The sequence below is a fragment of the Neopsephotus bourkii genome, unplaced genomic scaffold (genome assembly GCF_033783945.1).
Source record: "Neopsephotus bourkii isolate Nb327-2 ecotype Australia unplaced genomic scaffold, CSIRO-AGI_Nbou_v1 NB_1055, whole genome shotgun sequence".
Lineage (NCBI taxonomy): Eukaryota > Metazoa > Chordata > Aves > Psittaciformes > Psittacidae > Neopsephotus > Neopsephotus bourkii.
In genome coordinates, this window is record NW_026901544.1 from 1 (window position 1) to 18462 (window position 18462).

Genomic DNA, 18462 nt, shown 5'->3' on the forward strand with positions numbered 1-18462 from the left:
CTTCCGCCAATAGCAGCCACGCTCAGCACCTCTTGAGCCAATCAGCGCGGCAGGAGGCGGGACTTAGCCCCCATCGCTGCCTCCTCGACCTCACGCATGGCAACTGCGAGCTCCAATAGGAGCCGCCCTCTCTTCCGCATAAACCAATCAGAAAGGCGGGAGGCGGGGCTTGTATCCACCACGGTCTCACCCTGCGGAAGTGCGTCTGCCAATAGGAAACGCCCTCAGCGCCACTTGAGCCAATCAGAGTGCGTAGGGAGGCGGGGCATCAACGCCATCGTGGCCTCACGCATAGCAGACGCCCTCTCTTCCCATTGAACCAATCAGCGCGGAGGGAGGCGGGGCTTCTCTCCGCCACAGTCTCACCCCGCGTAACTGCCTCCGCCAATAGGAGCCGCCCTCTCTGCCATCTGAACCAATCAGCGCATCGGAAGGCGGGGCTTAGCTCCCTGACATCAGCCGCCATCTTTCTTCAGGGCACCGCTTCCCTTCTCCCCCTTCTCCGCCCCTTTTGCGTGAGGGCAGCACCGAGCTCTCTCATTGGCCCTTCCCGCGACCAATCAAGCGGCGGCTCTGTTGGGAAGCGACAGCGTGGGGATCAGCGCGCCATGGTGAGGAGCGGAGGGGGCTGCGGGGTCCTTGTGCCCGTCCCGTCCCCTTTAACCCCCATAGGGGGCAATGGGGACCCCAACGTCCCCCCCTTTAACCCCCATAGGGGGCAATGGGGACCCCAACGTCCCCCCCTTTAACCCCCATAGGGGGCAATGGGGACCCCAACGTCCCCCCTACGGGGTTTCCCTTCCCGTTCCCCCCCCAGCTCCGCCGCCAGGCCCGGGAGCGCCGCGAGTACCTGCAGCGGCGGGCGCAGGAGGAGCGGCAGCGGCGGCAGCGGGACCGGAAGGAGCGGCTGCGGCAGGCGCTGGATGGTGCGTGGGGCGGGGCCTGGGGATGGGAGAGACCAATGGGAAAGGGGGGGGGTTATGGGGGTTGTTTCTATGAGGGGGTTATGGGGGTCCCGTCTGACCCCCCCCCCCCCATTGCAGAGAACCGGCTGCTGCCCACGGAGCTGCGCCGCGAGGCCTTGGAGCTGCAGAAGGAGCTCGAGGTGGAGACGCCGGGGGTAGGGGGTGAGTGAGGAGGGGGGGCTCCAGCTTGAATTTGCCCAAATCCCCTCTAAATCACCCCAAAATGGAGCTTAAAACCCTCCTGTTTGGAAGGAGGAGGGGGCGTGGCATCCGTAAACCCCGCCCCTCTCCCCGTCTCTCTCCACCCCTCAAGATGCCTCCGGTAACCATGACGACGAGTACCGGTGGGCGGGGCTGGAGCCGCCCAAGGTGATGGTGACGACGTCACGTGACCCCAGCGTCCGCCTGCGGATCTTTGCCAAGGTGGGAGTGGCTTCGCGTGGCCACGCCTCCAATTGGGGGAACACGCTCATTGGGCGTGGTTTAAGGGGTAAGAGGACCATATATGGATGGAAGGGGGCGTGTCTTGCCCTGACCACGCCCCCCCCCCCCCCAGGAGCTGTGCCTGCTGATCCCCGGTGCCCGCCGCATGAACCGGGGCCACGCGGAGCTCGGGGCGCTCGTGGCTGCGTGCCGGGGCGCCGGCGTCACCGACCTGGTGCTGCTGCACGAGACCCGAGGGAGGCCCGGTGAGGGGCGGGGCTTCGGCCTTATATAGGGGAAGGGGCGGGGCTTGGTGGCAATAGGGGTGAGGGTTGATGCTAATGGGAGGGGCCATAGGAAGGGGCGGGGTTTGTTGCTGAAGGGAAGGGTGGGGTTAGTTGCTAAGGGGCGGGGCTTGCTGCTAATGGGAGGGGTTGTGGGAAGGGGTGTGGCTTGCTAAGGGGTGGGGCTTATGCTAATGGAGTTTTGTGGGAGCATGTTTGATTGCAATAAGCCTATAGGGGAGGAGTGGGGCTTGATGCTAATGGGAGGGGCTATAGGAAGGGATGGAGCTTGTTGCTAAGGGGCGGGTTTTATGCTAATGGCAGCTTGTGGGAGCGGGTTTGCAATGAGCCTACAGCGGAGAAGCTTGATGCTAATAGGAGGGGTTATGGGAAGGGGTGGGGTTTGTTGCTAAGGTATGGGGCTTCTTAGAAGGGGCGGAGCTTATGCTAATAGGGGCTTGTGTCAGGGGGGTTGATTGCAATAAGGGGATTGAGGAGCAGAGCTTTATGCTAGTAAGAAGGGTGGGGCTTATTAGAAAGGGGCGGGGTTTATGCTAATGGAGCTTTGGGAGGCTGATTGCAATGAACTTATTGAGGAGTAGAGCTTGATGCTTCTTGAAGGGACTATGAGAAGGGGCGGGGCTTGTTTCGGAAAGGTGGGGTTAAGGGGCTTGGGTTATTAAAAGGGGCGTGGCTTATGCTAATGAGAGTGGGGGGTTGATTGCAGTGAATCAATTGAGGCACAGGGCTCGATGGTAACGGGAGGGGCTAAGGGAAGGGGCGGGGACTCGTCGGGAGGGGGCGTGTCCTGACGAGGCTCCGCCCCCAGATGGGCTCTGCCTCTGCCACCTCCCCCACGGCCCCACCGCCCATTTCACGCTGAGCGGGGCCGTGCTGAGGCAGGAGGTGGGGGGGCTGGGGGGGGCCCCGCTGGCTGCCCCCCATCTGCTGCTGCTGCGCCTCGACTCGGCCCTGGGGCGCAGGGTGAGGAGCGGGGGGGGCAATGGGGATGGGGGAGATGGGGGAGAATGGGATGGGGGGAATGGGGATGGGGGGATGGGGGGGAATGGGGATGGGGGAGATGGGGGAGCAATGGGGATGGGGGGAGACTGGGATGGGGGGAGATGGGAATTGGGGGGAGACAGGGATGGGAGGCAATGGAAATGGAGGAGCATTGGGAATGGGGGGCAATGGGGATGTGTGGGAGATGGAAATGGGGGGGCAATGGGAATGGGGGGGGAGATGGGGATGGTGGGGGAGACAGGGATTGGGGGCAATGGGAATGGGGGAGATGGGGGGCAATGGGGATGGGGGGGAGACGGGGATGGGGGAGTCAGAGATGGGGGGGAGATGGGGAGGGGGGGCAATGGGAATGGGGGGAGATGGGGATGGGGGCAATGGTGATGGGGGGTTAAGGGGATGGGGGAGATCGGGACAATGGTGATGGGGGGAAGATAATGGGGCATTGGAGATGTAGAGGCAATGGGGATGAGGGGGGAGATGGGGGGACTTTTGGGATGATGGAGGGCAATGGGGATGGGGGAGACGGGGGCAACAGCAAAGGGGGCAATATGGGGGTGGGGGACGATGGGGGACAATGGAGGAGTGGGGACAATGGGGATGGGGGGTATGGGGGGGAAAAGTGGGGATGGGGGGGGCAATGGGGATGTGGGGAACAAGGAGTTACAATGGGACCAAAGGAACCGGGGGGGGGGTTGGACAATGGGGATGGGGGTCCCATGGGGCCATTTTGGGGGTGTAGGGGGGGTCCCATCCCCGTGTCCCCCCCATCCAGGTCGGGACCATCCTCAAGCACCTCTTCCCCGTGCCCCGGCCGGACACGCGCCGGGTGGTGACGTTCGCCAATGAGGATGACGTCATCCTGGTCCGGTGGGTGCTGGGGGGGGAGGGGGGGTGACATGGGGGGGGGGGGGGAGGGGGGTCCCCATCACCCTGACCCCTCCCCCACACACACACAGGAACCACGTTTACCGGCGCCGGGGCCGCAAAGTGGAGCTGGAGGAGGTGGGACCCCGGTTCCAGCTGCGGCGTGAGTGACCCCAACCAGGCCCCATTGACACCAACCAGCCCCCATTGACCCCAACCAGGCCCCATTGACACCAATCAGCCCCCATTGACCCCAACCGGCCCCCATTGACCCCAATCAGCACCCATTGACCCCAACCGGCCCCCATTGACCCCAACCAGGCCCCAATGACCCCAACCAGCCCCCATTGACCCCAACCGGGCCCCATTGACACCAACCAGCCCCCATTGACATCAATGACCCCAACCGGCCCCCATTGACCCCAACCAGGCCCCATTGACGTCAGTGACCCCAACCAGCCCGCATTGACCCCAACCAGCCCCCATTGACTCCAACCAGGCCCCATTGACCCCAACCTGCCCCCCATTGACCCCAAACAGCCCCCATTGACCCCAAACAGGCCCCATTAACCCCAGTCAGCCCCCACTGACCCCAATGATCCCAACTAGCCCCTATTGACCCCAATGTGTCCCAATGACCCCAACCAGCCCCTATTGACCCATGACTCCAACCTGTCCTTGTTGACCCCAATGTGTCCCCAATAACCCCAACAAGCCCCTATTGACTCCAATGACCCCAACCTGTCCCTATTGACCCCAATGACCCCAACCAGCTCCCATTGATCCCAATGACCCCAACCAGCCCCCATTGATCCCAATGACACCAACCAGCCCCCATTGATCCCAATGACCCCAACCAGCCCCTATTGACCCCAGTGATCCCAACCATCCTCTATTGACCCCAATGTGTCCCAATGAACCCAACCAGCCCCCTATTGACCCCAATGACCTCAACCAGCCCCTATTGACCCCAATGACCTCAACCAGCCCCCATTGACCCCAATGACCCCAACCAGCCCCCATTGACCCCAATGACCCCAACCAGCCCCCTATTGACCCCCCCCAGCCTACCTCATCCGCTTGGGGACCCTGGACCAAGGCGACGCCGCGGACGTGGAGTGGCGCTGGCACCCATACACGGCCACTGCTCACAAGCGCCACCTGCTGGCAGCACCCAGCCCTGCACCCTGACCCCCACCTTCACCCCCACCCCACCCCCAAGGTTTTGATATCGTGATATTAAAACGTTTTAATCGTGATTAATGCGGGAGGGAGGGGCCAGGCCCCGCCCACTCGGCCGGAGGCTCCCGGGGGCCTTTGGGCTTCCGGATGCGGGTGTTGAATCCTATGGGATGGGTGATGGGAAAGAGGTCACGTGGGGTCAAATGGGGTAACCCCTCCCCCCCTGCACCCCAATGCTCACCGAGGTGGGGGGGGCTGCTGGGGTCCTCTGGGGGGGTCACGACCTCATAGGTGACGTCACTGGAGGCTGAGGGGGGGAGGGGGAATGGAGGTCAGGGCGATGGGGGGTCCTATGGGTGCCCTATGGTCTCTGTGGGTGCATGATGTGGGTCCTATAGGGTGGGGAATAGGCCTATAGGTGCAGCTATGGGGGAAAGGAGGGGTCCTTTAGCATCTATAGGGTGGGGAATGGTCCTATGGGTGCACCAATGGGTAAACTAGGGGTCCTATAGCATCTATAGGGTGGGGAAGGGGCCCATAGGTCCACCTATAGGGGAAAGGGTGGGGTCCTATAGCCCCTACAGGGTGGGGAATGAGCCTATGGGTGCACCTATGGGGGAAAGGAGGGGTCCTATAGCCCATATTGGGTGGGGAAGGGATCCTATGGGTGCACCTATGGGGGAAAGGGAGGGGCCCTATAGCTCCTACAGGGTGGGAAATGGACCTATGGGTGCACCTAGGGGGGAAAGGAGGGGTCCTATAGCCCATATTGGGTGGGGAAGGGATCCTATGGGTGCACCTATGGGGGAAAGGAGGGGTCCTATGGGTGCTCTGGAGCCCCCACCCCCAAAACTCACCAGCTGGTGTGGGGGAGGGGCGGTGCACGGGGCTCCCGAGGGGGGAAGCGGGGCCTCGTCCCAAGGGGGCGGGGTCTCTCCCTGTGGCCACGCCCCCTTTTCGCGCCTTGTTGACCACGGCGTAGGTGACATCCATTGAGGAAAAGGGGGGGACCAGAAGGGTCCAACGCGTTCCTATGGGGGGGGGAAGAAGGAAGAGATGGGGGGCAAGAGTTGGACCGAGGGGTGCCGTGCCCCACACCCCCCCCACACACCCCTATGGGTTTTGGTCTCACCTGATGTTGGGGGGGGTCAGAGGGTCCCGAGCTCTTTGCCCCCCGCCCCGGACGCCCCGTTTCCTCCTCGCACTTCCCCTTTCCAGCGAGAGGAAGTGTGGGGCCCACAGGCCACGCCCCCCCTTGGCTAAGCCCCGCCCACTGGGTTCCTACAGCCCCGGGGCATGGGGGGTGGTGCTCTTTTAACCCTATAGAACCTCTTAGGGTCCCTGTAGCGCCTTTGGGGGGAGCTCCACAGACCCTATAGGGCACCCGCAGCCTCTATAGGGAGCGCTGGGGGTCCCCATAGGCTTATGGGGCTGCCCCATAGTCGTGTCGGGGGAACTTTAGTGCATTTAGGGTGCTCTTAAAGCACGTATGGGGTCCTTATAGGACCTATAGGGGGTAAAGAAGTTTATAGGGCCTCTGGGGATGCCCTATAGCCCCTATAGGGTGCCCTACAAGCCCCCTATGGCACCCTGGGTGCCCTATAGGGAGCTAACGAGGTCCCACACATCCGGGTCACGGGATTCCGGAGCGATGTGGCCCCGCCCACAAAGGGGCGGGGCTGCGGAAGCGGCGCGGAAGAGCAGCGAGCTGACAGGAGAACCCGCCAAAAAAGCTGCGTCACAGCCCAGGCCCCGCCCCTCGCGCGGTCTCATTGGTCGGCGCTGATGAACCCCGCCCCTCTTTCCCTGAGCCGGGCGCTGATTGGCGGAAAGGGGAGAGGGGGCGGTCCGTCGCCGCGGTGACGTCACCGGGAGCGCGGCGCGGCGGGCCCCGGAAGCAGCGGCGGCGGCGGGCGCGGGGCCACGCGCGCGGGGTGAGCGGGGAAGGGGCGGGGCCGATGCGACGTGGGCGGGGCCAGAGCGGCGTGGGCGGGGCCAATGGAGGGGGGCGCGCGGCGGGAGGGGAGGGTGGGCTTAGAGGAAGGCGCCGATCGCAGGGCGCTGCTGCGAGCGTGGGGGGAGGGGGCGCTTACCCCTGATTGGTCGAACCCGTGGGCGTGGCTTGGAGGGGGCGGGACCGAAGGCTGTCGGCGTGGCCTCCAGAAGCACATGCTACCCGCTGCATCCGGTCAGCAGGTTGCCATGGCGACGCCTCCCTCTTCTCCATCCCTCCACCACGATGGAGCCCCCCAAGCCCCAACCTTGGCGCAACCGGATCCGGGCGATGGGGATGAAGAAGAGGAAGAGGAAGAGGAGACGGCGGCCATGGCGTCCCCCCGTGGTCCCCGCATGGAGGAGGAGGAGGAGGAGGTGACGGCGGCGGTGACGGCAGCGGCCACGTCGTCCTCGCTATGGTGCCGGCGCGGCGCGGAGGAGGACGTGACGGCGGCCGGGTGGCGGTGCCGCCGGAAGCACGTGTTCGTGCTGAGCGAGGCCGGCAAGCCCATCTACTCACGGCACGGCAACGAGGAGGCGCTGGCGGCCACCATGGGCGTCATGATGGCGCTGGTGTCCTTCATCCAGAGCGGGGGCAACGCCATCCGGGCTATCTGTTCTGGTACGTGGCAATGGGGGGGGGGGGTCACTGTTCACTCTGGTCCCTACTGATGGCTATGGGGACTGGGGAGACCTGGGGACGACCATCGTCACCCAGACAGGTTATTTGCTGTATCTGATACAGACACCCCCCCCAAAACAACTGACACCCCGCAATGACTGACCCCAGATACAGCCACCCCCTCTAACAACCGACCCCTAATACACAGTCTAATGGTTGGGCCTTCAGGTGCTTCCCAACCCATTCTATGGGTCCATGATAGAACCACCCCACCCCAAACAACCATCTCCTCTAGCAACTGACCCCCCCCCAATGACTGACCCCCCCCAACAACCAACGCCAGGTACAATCACCCCCTAAAACAACCTTCCCCTCTAACAACTGACCCCTAATACACGGTCTAATGGTTGGCAATGGATGGCCTTAAGGTCCTTTCCAACCCCTATGGGTCTATGATGCAACCAAACCCCCAAAACAACTGACCCCCCCCAATGACTGACCCCAGATACAGCCACCCCCAAACCAACCTTCCCCTTCTAACAACTGACCCCACATACATGGGCTAACGGTTGGAAGACCTTCAGGTCCAACCCAACCCATTCTATGGGTCCATGATAGAACCACCCCACCCCAAAACCAACCTTCCCCTTCGAACAACTGACCCCACATACATGGGCTCATGGTTGGAAGACCTTCAGGTCCTTCCCACCCCATTCTATGGGTCCATGACACAACCACCCCACCCCAACCAACCATCTCCTCTAACAACTGACCCCACATACATGGGCTAACGGTTGGCAGACCTTCAGGTCCTTCCCAACCCAACCCATTCTACGGGTCCATGATACAACCACCCCACCCCAAAACCAACCTTCCCCTTCTAGCAACTGACCCCAAATACATGGGCTAACGGTTGGCAGACCTTCAGGTCCATCCCAACCCATTCTATGGGTCCATGCCACAACCACCCCACCCCAAAACCAACCTTCCCCTTCTAACAACTGACCCCAAATACATGGGCCAACGGTTGGAAGACCTTCAGGTCCTTCCCAACCCAACCCATTCTATGGGTCCAGGCCACAACCACCCCACCCCAACCAACCATCTCCTCTAACAACTGACCCCACATACATGGCCTAACGGTTGGAAGACCTTCAGGTCCATCCCACCCCATTCTACGGGTCCACACCACAACCACCCCATAACCCCCTTTCCCCCCCATACCCCAACAGAGGACCGCACGCTGGTGTTCGAGCAGCGGGGCCCTCTCCTCCTGGTCTCGGTGTCGCGCACGCGCCAATCGGCGGCGCAGCTCCGCCGGGAGCTCACCTTCGTGCACGAGCAGATCCTGAGCCTGCTGACGCGCGGCGGCATCACCCGCGTCTTCGCCCGCCGCCGCGGCTACGACCTCCGCCGCCTGCTCGCCGGCGCCGAAGCCGTCCTCGACCGCCTCCTGGCGGGCGCCGCAGCCGACGGACGCCTCTTGTTGGGGGCCGCCCGGTGTTTGCCGTTACCGGCGCCGCTCCGCCGGGGCCTATCCGGTGCTTTGCGCCGCGCCGCCGCCGCCGCCGTCCCAGCGCCGGCTTTGGCCTTGTTGGCGGCCGGAGGGAGGTTGGTGACGGCGGCGCGGCAACGGGCGCTGGCGGAAGGGGGCCGGTTGTGTGCCAGCGACCTGCACCTATTGCTCAACCTATTGGGGAGCGGGGTGGGAGCGGGGGAGGTGTGGACCCCGGTCTGCTTGCCCCGCTTCAACCCCGATGGGTACTTCTATGCCTACGCGGCGACGCTTGGCGACGACGATGGTGACGGTGGCAATGGGGTGACGCTCATCCTGCTGTCCACCGAGCGGGAAGGCTTCTATGGGGCAGCCGGGTGCAGGAGGCAGCTGGAGGAGGCGCTGAGGGCGCAGGGGTGGCTGCGGGAGCTGAGCGCTGCCATCCAAGCGGGGGCAGGATACGGCGCGGCCCGGCCCGGCGCTCCGGAGCTCCGGCATTTCCTCTATAAGCCATTGGAAGGCCCGGAGGAGATGCAGCAACTGCCGCAGTTTACAAGGTAGGGAATGGGGAGGGAATGAAGGGGATGGGAATGATGGGGGGGGGCACCCCATTGTGTGCCTGATGCCATTGCCTGTCACCGGGTGTAGCCCCGAGCTGGAGGAGCCCTACAGCAGCGAGGAGGAGCAGCACCGGCTCTTTGACCTCTACCATTACCTGCACAGCCGCGTGCACAGCCCGCACCGGCCCCTGCGCCTCCTCTACCACGTGGCCGAGAAGGAGACGCTGTTGGCATGGGTGAGGCGGAGGGCAGGGAGGGGTCAGGGGGATCAGGGTTAATGGGGTCAGTGCCATCATTTAGGACCAGGGTTAATGGGGTCGGTGCCATCATTAGGGATCAGGGTTAATGGGGTCGGTGCCATCATTAGGGAGCAGGGTTAATGGGGGTTGAAGCCATCATTAGGGATCAGGGTTAATGGGGGTTGAAGCCATCTTTAGGGATCAGGGTTAATGGGGTCGGTGCCATCATTAGGGATCAGGGTTAATGGGGTCGGTGCCATCATTAGGGATCAGGGTTAATGGGGGTTGAAGCCATCATTAGGGATCAGGGTTAATGGGGTCGGTGCCATCATTAGGGACAAGGGTTAATGGGGGTTGAAGCCATCATTAGGGATCAGGGTTAATGGGGTCGGTGCCATCATTAGGGATCAGGGTTAATGGGGTCGGTGCCATCATTAGGGACTAGGGTTAATGGGGGTTGAAGCCATCATTAGGCCCCAGGGTTAACATGGGCTTGGCTCCATCATTAGGCCCCAGGGTTAACAGGGGCTTGGCTCCATCATTAGGCCCCAGGGTTAACAGGGGCTTGGCTCCATCATTAGGCCCCAGGGTTAACAGGGGCTTAGCTCCATCATTAGGGCCCAGGGTTAACAGGGGCTTAGCTCCATCATTAGGGCCCAGGGTTAACATGGGCTTGGCTCCATCATTAGGCCCCAGGGTTAACATGGGCTTGGCTCCATCATTAGGCCCCAGGGTTAACAGGGGCTTGGCTCCATCATTAGGCCCCAGGGTTAACAGGGGCTTGGCTCCATCATTAGGCCCCAGGGTTAACAGGGGCTTAGCTCCATCATTAGGGCCCAGGGTTAACAGGGGCTTAGCTCCATCATTAGGGCCCAGGGTTAACATGGGCTTGGCTCCATCATTAGGCCCCAGGGTTAACATGGGCTTGGCTCCATCATTAGGCCCCAGGGTTAACAGGGGCTTGGCTCCATCATTAGGCCCCAGGGTTAACATGGGCTTGGCTCCATCATTAGGGCCCAGGGTTAACGGGGTCATTGCTCCCGCAGGTGACCCCCAAGTTCGAGCTCTACGGCTGCTTCAGCCCCCTGGTGAGCAAGGCGGGCGCCATCGCGGTGCTCACCAAGCTCCTGCGCTGGCTCAAGAGGGAGGAGGACTGGCTCTTCATCCGCTACCCGCCGCCATATTGTGCCGCGGCCCGCGCCGAGGGCGCCGAGGGGGAATAAAGAAGCGTGGTTGGGGGGAGCTGTTGTCTGTGTGTGGGGTGGGGGAATGGGGGGAGGGGGTGGGGGGAGGGGGAAGGGAGTGGGGAAGGGGGAAGGGAAATGAGGGCAAAAAGGGGGGAAAATGGGGGGAAATGGAAGAAAATGAGGGGAAAAGGGGAGGGGAAATGGGGCAAAATGGGTGGAACATGGAGGAAAATGAGGGGGAAAGGGGAGGGAAAAAGGGGCAAAAAGGCTGGAACATGGAGGAAAATGAGGGGGAAAGGGGAGGGGAAATGGGGCAAAAAGGGTGGAACATGGAGGAAAATGAGGTCGAAAGGGGAGGGAGAATGGAGGGGAAATGGGGCAAAATGGAGGAAAATGGGGGGAAAGGGAAGGGAAAATGGAGGTGAAATGGCGATAGGAAATGGGGCAAAAAGGGTGGGAAATGGGGGGAAAGGGGAGGGAAAATGGAGGTGAAATGGGGATAGGAAATGGGGCAAAAAGGGTGGAAAATGGAGGAAAATGAGGGGGAAAGGGGAGGGAAAATGGAGGTGAAATGGGGATAGGAAATGGGGCAAAAAGGATAGAAAATGGGAGAAAATGAGGAAAACGAGGGAGGGAAAATGGAGGTGAAATGGGGATGGGAAATGGGGCAAAAAGGGTGGGAAATGGGAAAGGGGAGGGGAAATGGGGATGGGAAATGGGGCAAAAAGGGTGGAAAAATGGGAGAAAATGAGGGAAATAACAGAGGGAAAATGGAGGTGAAATGGGGATAGGAAATGGGGCAAAAACAGTGGAAAATGGGGAAAAGGGGAGGGAAAATAGAGGTGAAATGGGGGTGGGAAATGGGGCAAAAAGGGTGGAAAATGGAGGAAAATGAGGGGGAAAGGGGAGGAAAATGGAGGTGAAATGGGGATGGGAAATGGGGCCAAAAGGGTGGAAAATGGAGGAAAATGAGGGGGAAAGGGGAGGAAAATAGAGGTGAAATGGGGATGGGAAATGGGGCAAAAAGGGTGGAAAATGGGGGAAATGGGAAAAAATGAGGAAAATAACAGAGGGAAAATGGAGGTGAAACAGGCATAGGAAATGGGGCCAAAAAGGTGGAAAATGGGGGGAAAATGGAGGTGAAATGAGGATGAGAAATGGGGCAAAAGGGTGGAAAATGGGGGGAAATGGAGGTGAAATGGGGATGAGAAATGGGGCAAAAAGGGTGGAAAATGGAAGAAAATGAGGGAAATAACAGAAGGAAAATGGAGGTGAAATGGGGATAGGAAATGGAGGGAGAAGGGGGAGGAGATGAGGGGCGGCCATGACAGAAAATGGCGGGAGGAGGGGACAGGGAGGAGGTGATGGAAAATGGAGGGGGAAAATGGGGTGGAAAATGGGGCAGAAAATGGAGGGAAGAGGGGGGAAAGAAGGGGAGGGGGGGACACAAAATGGAGGCGTGAGGAAAAGGAGGGGATGGAAGGGGCAGGAAGAGGGAAAATGGAGGGGAAAGAGGGAAGCAAAAGGGGGATGGAAAGGGGACAAAATGGCGGCAGGAGGGGGCAAGAGAGACATGGAAAAGGTGACAGGAAAATGAGGGCAAAAAGGGGTGGAAAATGGACAAAAAGGTGACAGAAACGAGGGTGAAAACGGGACAAGAAAGGAGGGAAAGGGGAGGGAAAATGGAGGTGAAATGGGGATGGGAAATGGAGGGAGAAGGGGGAGGAGGTGAGGGGCGGCCATGACAGAAAATGGCGGCGGGGGGACACAGGGAGGAGGTGATGGAAAATGGAGGAGGAAAATGGGGCAGAAAATGGAGGAAAACGGGATAAAATGAAGGAAAATGGGATAAAAAGAGGGGAGAAGGGGAAGGAAAAGGAAGAAAGAAAATGGAGGGGAAAGGGGGGAAGAGGAAACAGGAATCGGTGCATGGAAATGGGACAAAATGGCGGGGGGGGAAGGAAAAACATGGAAAAGGTGACAGGAAAATGAGGGCAAAAAGGGGTGGAAAATGGACAAAAAGTTGATAGAAAAGAGGGTGAAAACGGGACAAGAAAGGAGGAAAAGGGGAGGGAAAATGGAGGTGAAATGGGATGGGAAATGGAGGGAGAAGGGGGAGGAGGTGAGGGGCGGCCATGACAGAAAATGGCGGTGGGGGGGGGGGGGGGGGACAGGGAGGAGGTGATGGAAAATGGGATAAAATGAAGGAAAATGGGATAAAATGAGGGGAAAAGGGGTTGGAAAAGGGGCAAAATGGTGAGAAAGTGGAGGGAAAGTGGAACAAGGAAGAGGGAAATGGGTACAAAATGGGGGCCGAAAGGGAATAAAATGGGGGAAGAAATGGGACAAAATGGATGGAATAAGAGGGGGAAAGAGGGGGAAAAGGGGATCGGGGATGGAGGTGACAGCAAAGAGGGAAAGATGGGACGGAAAAGGGAGGGAAGATGATGGGAAATGGGGGGGAAACTGAGTGGGGGGAAATGATGGGGAGATGGAGTGGGTGTGATGGAGAGCGTCAGGAAGAGGGGATATGAGGGGGGCATCATCCCCATGTCCCCATTGACCCCATTGTCCCCATTGACCCCATTGTCCCCATTATCCCCATGTCCCCATTGTCCCCGTGTCCCCATTGACCCCATTATCCCCATTGTCCCCGTGTCCCCATCGTCCCCGTGTCCCCATTGTCCCCTTGTCCCCATTGTCCTCATTGTCCCCATTGTCCCCGTGTCCCCATTGACCCCATGTCCCCATTGACCCCATTATCCCCATGTCCCCATTGACCACATTATCCCCATTGTCCCCATATCCCCATTGTCCCCATTATCCCCATGTCCCCATTGTCCCCGTTATCCCCATGTCCCCATCATCCCTGTGTCCCCATTGTCCCCATTTCCCCATTGACCCCATGTCCCCATTGACCCCATGTCCCCATTGACCCCATTGTCCCCATTGACCCCATGTCCCCATTGTCCCCATGTCCCCATTGTCCCCATTGTCCCCATTGTCCCCATGTCCCCATTGACCCCATGTCCCCATTGACCCCATGTCCCCATTGTCCCCATTATCCCCATGTCCCCATTGACCCCATTGTCCCCATGTCCCCATTGTCCCCATGTCCCCATTGTCCCCACTGTCCCCATTGACCCCATTGTCCCCATTGACCCCATTGTCCCCATTATCCCCATGTCCCCATTGACCCAATGTCCCCATTGACCCCATGTCCCCATTGACCCCATGTCCCCATTGTCTCCATTGTCCCCATTGTCCCTGTGTCCCCTCAGGCTGCAGTAATGGATGGTGCCGAGGCGCTGGGTGAGGCACACGTGTGATCCCATGTGTCCCCATGTGAGCCCAGGGACACGCGTGTTACATGTATGCGTGTTACATGTATGTGTGTTACATGTACGTGTGCATGGGTCCATCCCCAGCTCCCCTCCATCCCATTGCTGGGGGACCACGGCCAGAGGCGCTGCTGGACCAGATCCGCAGCCTGCACCGGGGTGAGTGATGGGGACCCCCCCATGGGTCCCTCTGTCTGGCCCTATGGTGTTTGTCCATCATCATCCATCTTCATCATCATCATCATCGTTATCCATCTTCATCCATCATCATCCATCATCATCCATCATCATCCATCATCATCCATCCATCATCATCATCATCATCATCCATCTCCATCCATCATCATCATCCACCATCTTCCATCATCATCATCCATCTTCCATCATCATCATCATCATCCATCTCCATCCATCATCATCATCACCCATCTTCCATCATCATCATCATCTATCATCTACCATCATCCATCATCATCATCCATCTTCATCCGTCATCATCCATCATCATCATCATCATCCACTATCATCCATGATCATCATTATCCATTCTCCATCATCACCATCATCATTATCATCCACCATCATCATCATCCATCTTCATCCATCGTCATCCATCATAATTATCCATCACCATCCATCCTCCACCATCATCATCATCCATCACCATTCACCCTCATCATCATCCATTATCATCATCCACGATCATCATCCATCTTCATCCATCCCTCATCATCATCATCATCATCATCCATCATCCATCTTCATCCACCATCATCCATCCTCATCCATCATCATCATCCCTCATCCATCTTCATCCATCATCGACATTATCATCCACCATTATCCATCACCATCTTCATCACCATCCCTCATCCATCTTCATCCACCATCATCCATCCTCATCATCATCACCCCCCCCAGCCCGTGAGGCCGCAGCGCGGGAGCTGGCGGAGGCGCAGGGACACAGCGCGGGGCTGCACCGGCACCTGCAGCAGCGTGAGTGGGGACCCCCATCTATGGGGGGGGATGGACCCCATCTATGGGGGGGGGATGGACCCCATCTGTGGGGGGGGGATGGACCCCATCTATGGGGGGGGGGATGGACCCCATCTGTGGGGGGGATGGGACCCCATCTATGGGGGGGGATGGATCCCATCTATGGGGGGGGGATGGACCCCATCTATTGGGGGGAATGGCATCTATGGGGGGGGGATGGACCCCATCTGTGGGGGGGGGATGGACCCCATCGATGGGGGGGGGGATGGACCCCATCTATGGGGGGGGGATGGACCCCATCTATGGGGGGGGATGGACCCATTTGGGGGGGGGGATGGACCCTATGATGGGGGGGATGGACCCCATCTATGGGGGGATGGACCCCATCTTGGGGGGGGATGGACCCCATCTATGGGGGGGGATGGACCCCATCTATGGGGGGGGGATGGACCCCATCTATGGGGGGGGATGGACCCCATCTATGGGGGGGGGATGGACCCCATCTATGGGGGGGGATGGACCCCATCTATGGGGGGGGGATGGACCCCATCTATGGGGGGGGATGGACCCCATCTATGGGGGGGGATGGACCCCATCTATGGGGGGGGCACACCCAGCATTGGGGGACCCTGGTGCTCAAGGGGGACTCTGTTTTTGGGGTGAAACTCCCTGGTTTTGGGTGCCGGCTGCAGTGGAGGAGCGGCAGGCGGCGCTGGAGAGGCTCTGGCAGCAGAAGCAGGGTGAGGCCATGGCCTGGGGGTGCTTTGGGGTCTGGGGGGGGTCAAGGGGGGTTTGGGGGAGATCAAGGGGGGTTTGGGAGGGTTCAAGGGAGGGGTTGAGAGGGGTCAAGGGGGTTTGGGGGGTCAAGGGGGGTTTTGGGGGTTCAGGGGGGGTCAAGGGGGGTTTTGGGGTCTCAAGGGTTTGGGGTCTCAAGGGGGGTTTGGGGGGGTCAAGGGGGGTTAATGGGGTGTTTCAGGGATATCAAGGGGGTGAGATATCAAGGGGGTGTTTTGGGGGAGGTAAAGGGGGAGTTTGGGGGGTCAAGGCGGTTTGAGTGTCAAAGGGGGGTTTTGGGGGGATCAAGGGGATTTTTGGAGGGCTCAAGGGGGGTTTGGGGGGTCAAAGAGAGGTGGGGGCTCAAGGGGGGGTTTTGGGGGGGTCAAGGGTGTTTTGAGGGTTTAAAGGGGGGGTTGGGGGGTCAAGAGGGGGTCAAGGGGGCTCAGGGGGGTTCAAGGGATTGTTGGGGGAAGGTAAAGGGGGAGTTTGGGGGGGTTCAAGGGGGTTTGGGGGTCAAAGAGGGGTTTGGGGGGTCAAGGGGGGGTTTTGGGGTCCCTTCATTGTTTCCCCACCCCAAGAGGCGCTGCGGGTGGCGCGGCTGCGCAGGGCGGAGGTGGAGGCCGAAGGTCAAAGGTGAGTGGGAGGGGCCGGGGGGGTACTCCTGTGACCCACCCCCCCCTCGGAACACATCATGTGACTGTTGACCCTTGCCTTCCGGATGACCTCTGACCCCACAGGTAACCCCTCACACCCTGGTGACCCCTGCCCCCCCCCAATCATCAGGTGACCATTGGTGACCTCTGACCCCTCCAAGAACCCTGTTGACCTCTGGCCCCTGTTGACCCCTCAAACACCCCCCCCAATCCCCTACTGATCCCAAGTGCTCTCTAATCCCTCATTGACCCTGCTAACATGGCCTTTGTCCTCCCCCATGACCTCTGACCCCTTGGTGCCCTCCCTCTTGACCCTGTGACCTTTGCCCCCCTGACCCCGCAGGCACCGGGGCCGCTGCCTGAGCCGGCAGCAGGAAGTGGCCGGGGCCGGGGAGCAGCGGAGCCGCCTCCGCCTGCAGCGCCGCGGACACAGGTGGGGGTCACGTGACCCACGCGGCAGCTGACAGCCGTCACGTGACCCACGCCTCATCCCACGTGTCCCCCCCCCCGCAGGGAGCAGTTCTGGAGGCAGCTCGAGGACATCATGGAGCAGCACAAGAGGCTGCGGGAGGAGCACGTGAGGCCCCACCCCCCCACGTGACCACGCCCTCATGGCCACGCCCCCTCACCCGTATAGCCACACCCTCTACCCCCGTGGCCCCACCCCCTGTAGGTCCCAGCTCATTTAGAGGCTGAACTGGAGCGGCTGGAGGAGGCAATGGGAAAGCTGCTGAGCCAGGGTGAGCCCCGCGCCCCCTCTTGAGCCCATGGCCCCCCTCATTGAACCCATGGACCCCCCACATTGAACCCACGGCCCCCACCCCACTGACCGCATGCCCCCCCCCATGCCACCATGTGTCCCCCCCATTGAACCCATAGCCCCCCCATTCCACCCATGGCCCCCCCCACATTGAACCCATGGCCCCCACCCCATTGAACCAATATCCTCCCCATTGAACCCATGTCCTCCCCATTGAACCCATGGCCCCCCATTGAGCCCATGGCCCCTCCCATTGAACCAATGTCCCCCACCCCATTGAACCGATATCCTCCCCATTGAACCCATGCCCTCCCCATTGGACCCATGCCCCCCCACTGAGCCCATGGCCCCTCCCATTGTACCCATGCCCCCCACTTTGCCACCATGTCCAGCCCCCCACTGAACCCATGCCCCCCCCATTAAACCCATATCCCCCCCATTAAACCCATTGCCACCACGGCTGCCGCCCAAGGTAACAAGCCCCGCCCCCTGCAGAGCGCCGCCTGCTGGAGGCAGAGCAGCAGCTGGGCCCCGAAGCCTTCGTAGCCATGTGAGTGCCTGAAGGCCCCGCCCACCCCGCGCTTGGCCCCGCCCATTGCATTCCTTGCCCTGCCCTTTCACCCCTCCTTGACTCCGCCCCCTGCTCCACAGCCGATTGGTGGAGGAGGAGGCGGAGTGGGCGGGGCAGCGCCTGGCGGCGGAGCTTGCGCGGCGTCAGAGCTGCCAGTGCCGCCGGGACAGGTGGGTAACGCCCCCAACAGGCCCCGCCCACTGTGAACCACGTGACCACGCCCCCCCTCTAACTCTGGCCACGCCCTCCTTTAGGTTGGCCGGGGAGCTGGAGCAGCTGCAGCGCCCCCTAGAGGCTCAGCGCGAGTGAGGAGTGAAGGGGGCGGGACCTATAGGTCCCCTATAGAGTCCCCCATATGTTCCTACGTCACCCCCTTACGTCACTACGTCCCCCCAATAAACGTTCTTACCCCCTTCCCCCGTTTCTGTGTCTCTCTATGGTGGCTCAGGTGGCATCCCCAACATGGCCACCTCCATAGAGGGCCGCCATTTTGCCATGTCCTACTATAGGAGGGACTTGCTCCCC

The 18462-nt window shown here is 60.6% G+C and overlaps 3 protein-coding genes across 4 annotated transcripts; all 3 read left to right on the forward strand.

Annotated features, from left to right (window-relative positions):
- The first annotated feature begins 721 nt into the window (after positions 1–721).
- IMP4 (IMP U3 small nucleolar ribonucleoprotein 4) lies at positions 722–4759 on the forward strand. The gene is made up of 8 exons (XM_061361227.1): positions 722–926; positions 1044–1127; positions 1279–1388; positions 1522–1654; positions 2502–2656; positions 3468–3562; positions 3652–3722; positions 4626–4759. Exons 1-8 carry the CDS (start codon positions 722–724, stop codon positions 4748–4750), a joined length of 978 nt encoding a protein of 325 aa, XP_061217211.1. The 3' UTR covers positions 4751–4759.
- A 2178-nt stretch (positions 4760–6937) lies between these two features.
- MON1B (MON1 homolog B, secretory trafficking associated) lies at positions 6938–10875 on the forward strand. Its single transcript, XM_061361228.1, has 4 exons — positions 6938–7358; positions 8591–9410; positions 9502–9649; positions 10699–10875. The coding sequence occupies exons 1-4, from the start codon at positions 6944–6946 to the stop codon at positions 10873–10875; spliced, it is 1560 nt and encodes a 519-aa protein (XP_061217212.1). The 5' UTR covers positions 6938–6943.
- A 3363-nt stretch (positions 10876–14238) lies between these two features.
- SYCE1L (synaptonemal complex central element protein 1 like) lies at positions 14239–18290 on the forward strand. 2 transcript variants are annotated; one of them, XM_061361225.1, is made up of 10 exons: positions 14239–14339; positions 15102–15176; positions 15869–15916; positions 16532–16586; positions 16950–17039; positions 17120–17183; positions 17280–17346; positions 17862–17916; positions 18018–18107; positions 18192–18290. In XM_061361225.1, the coding sequence occupies exons 1-10, from the start codon at positions 14240–14242 to the stop codon at positions 18244–18246; spliced, it is 699 nt and encodes a 232-aa protein (XP_061217209.1). In that variant the 5' UTR covers position 14239; the 3' UTR covers positions 18247–18290. The 2 variants fall into 2 exon arrangements, with proteins under 2 accessions (XP_061217209.1, XP_061217210.1); XM_061361226.1 differs by lacking the exon at positions 16950–17039.
- Positions 18291–18462: the final 172 nt, after the last annotated feature.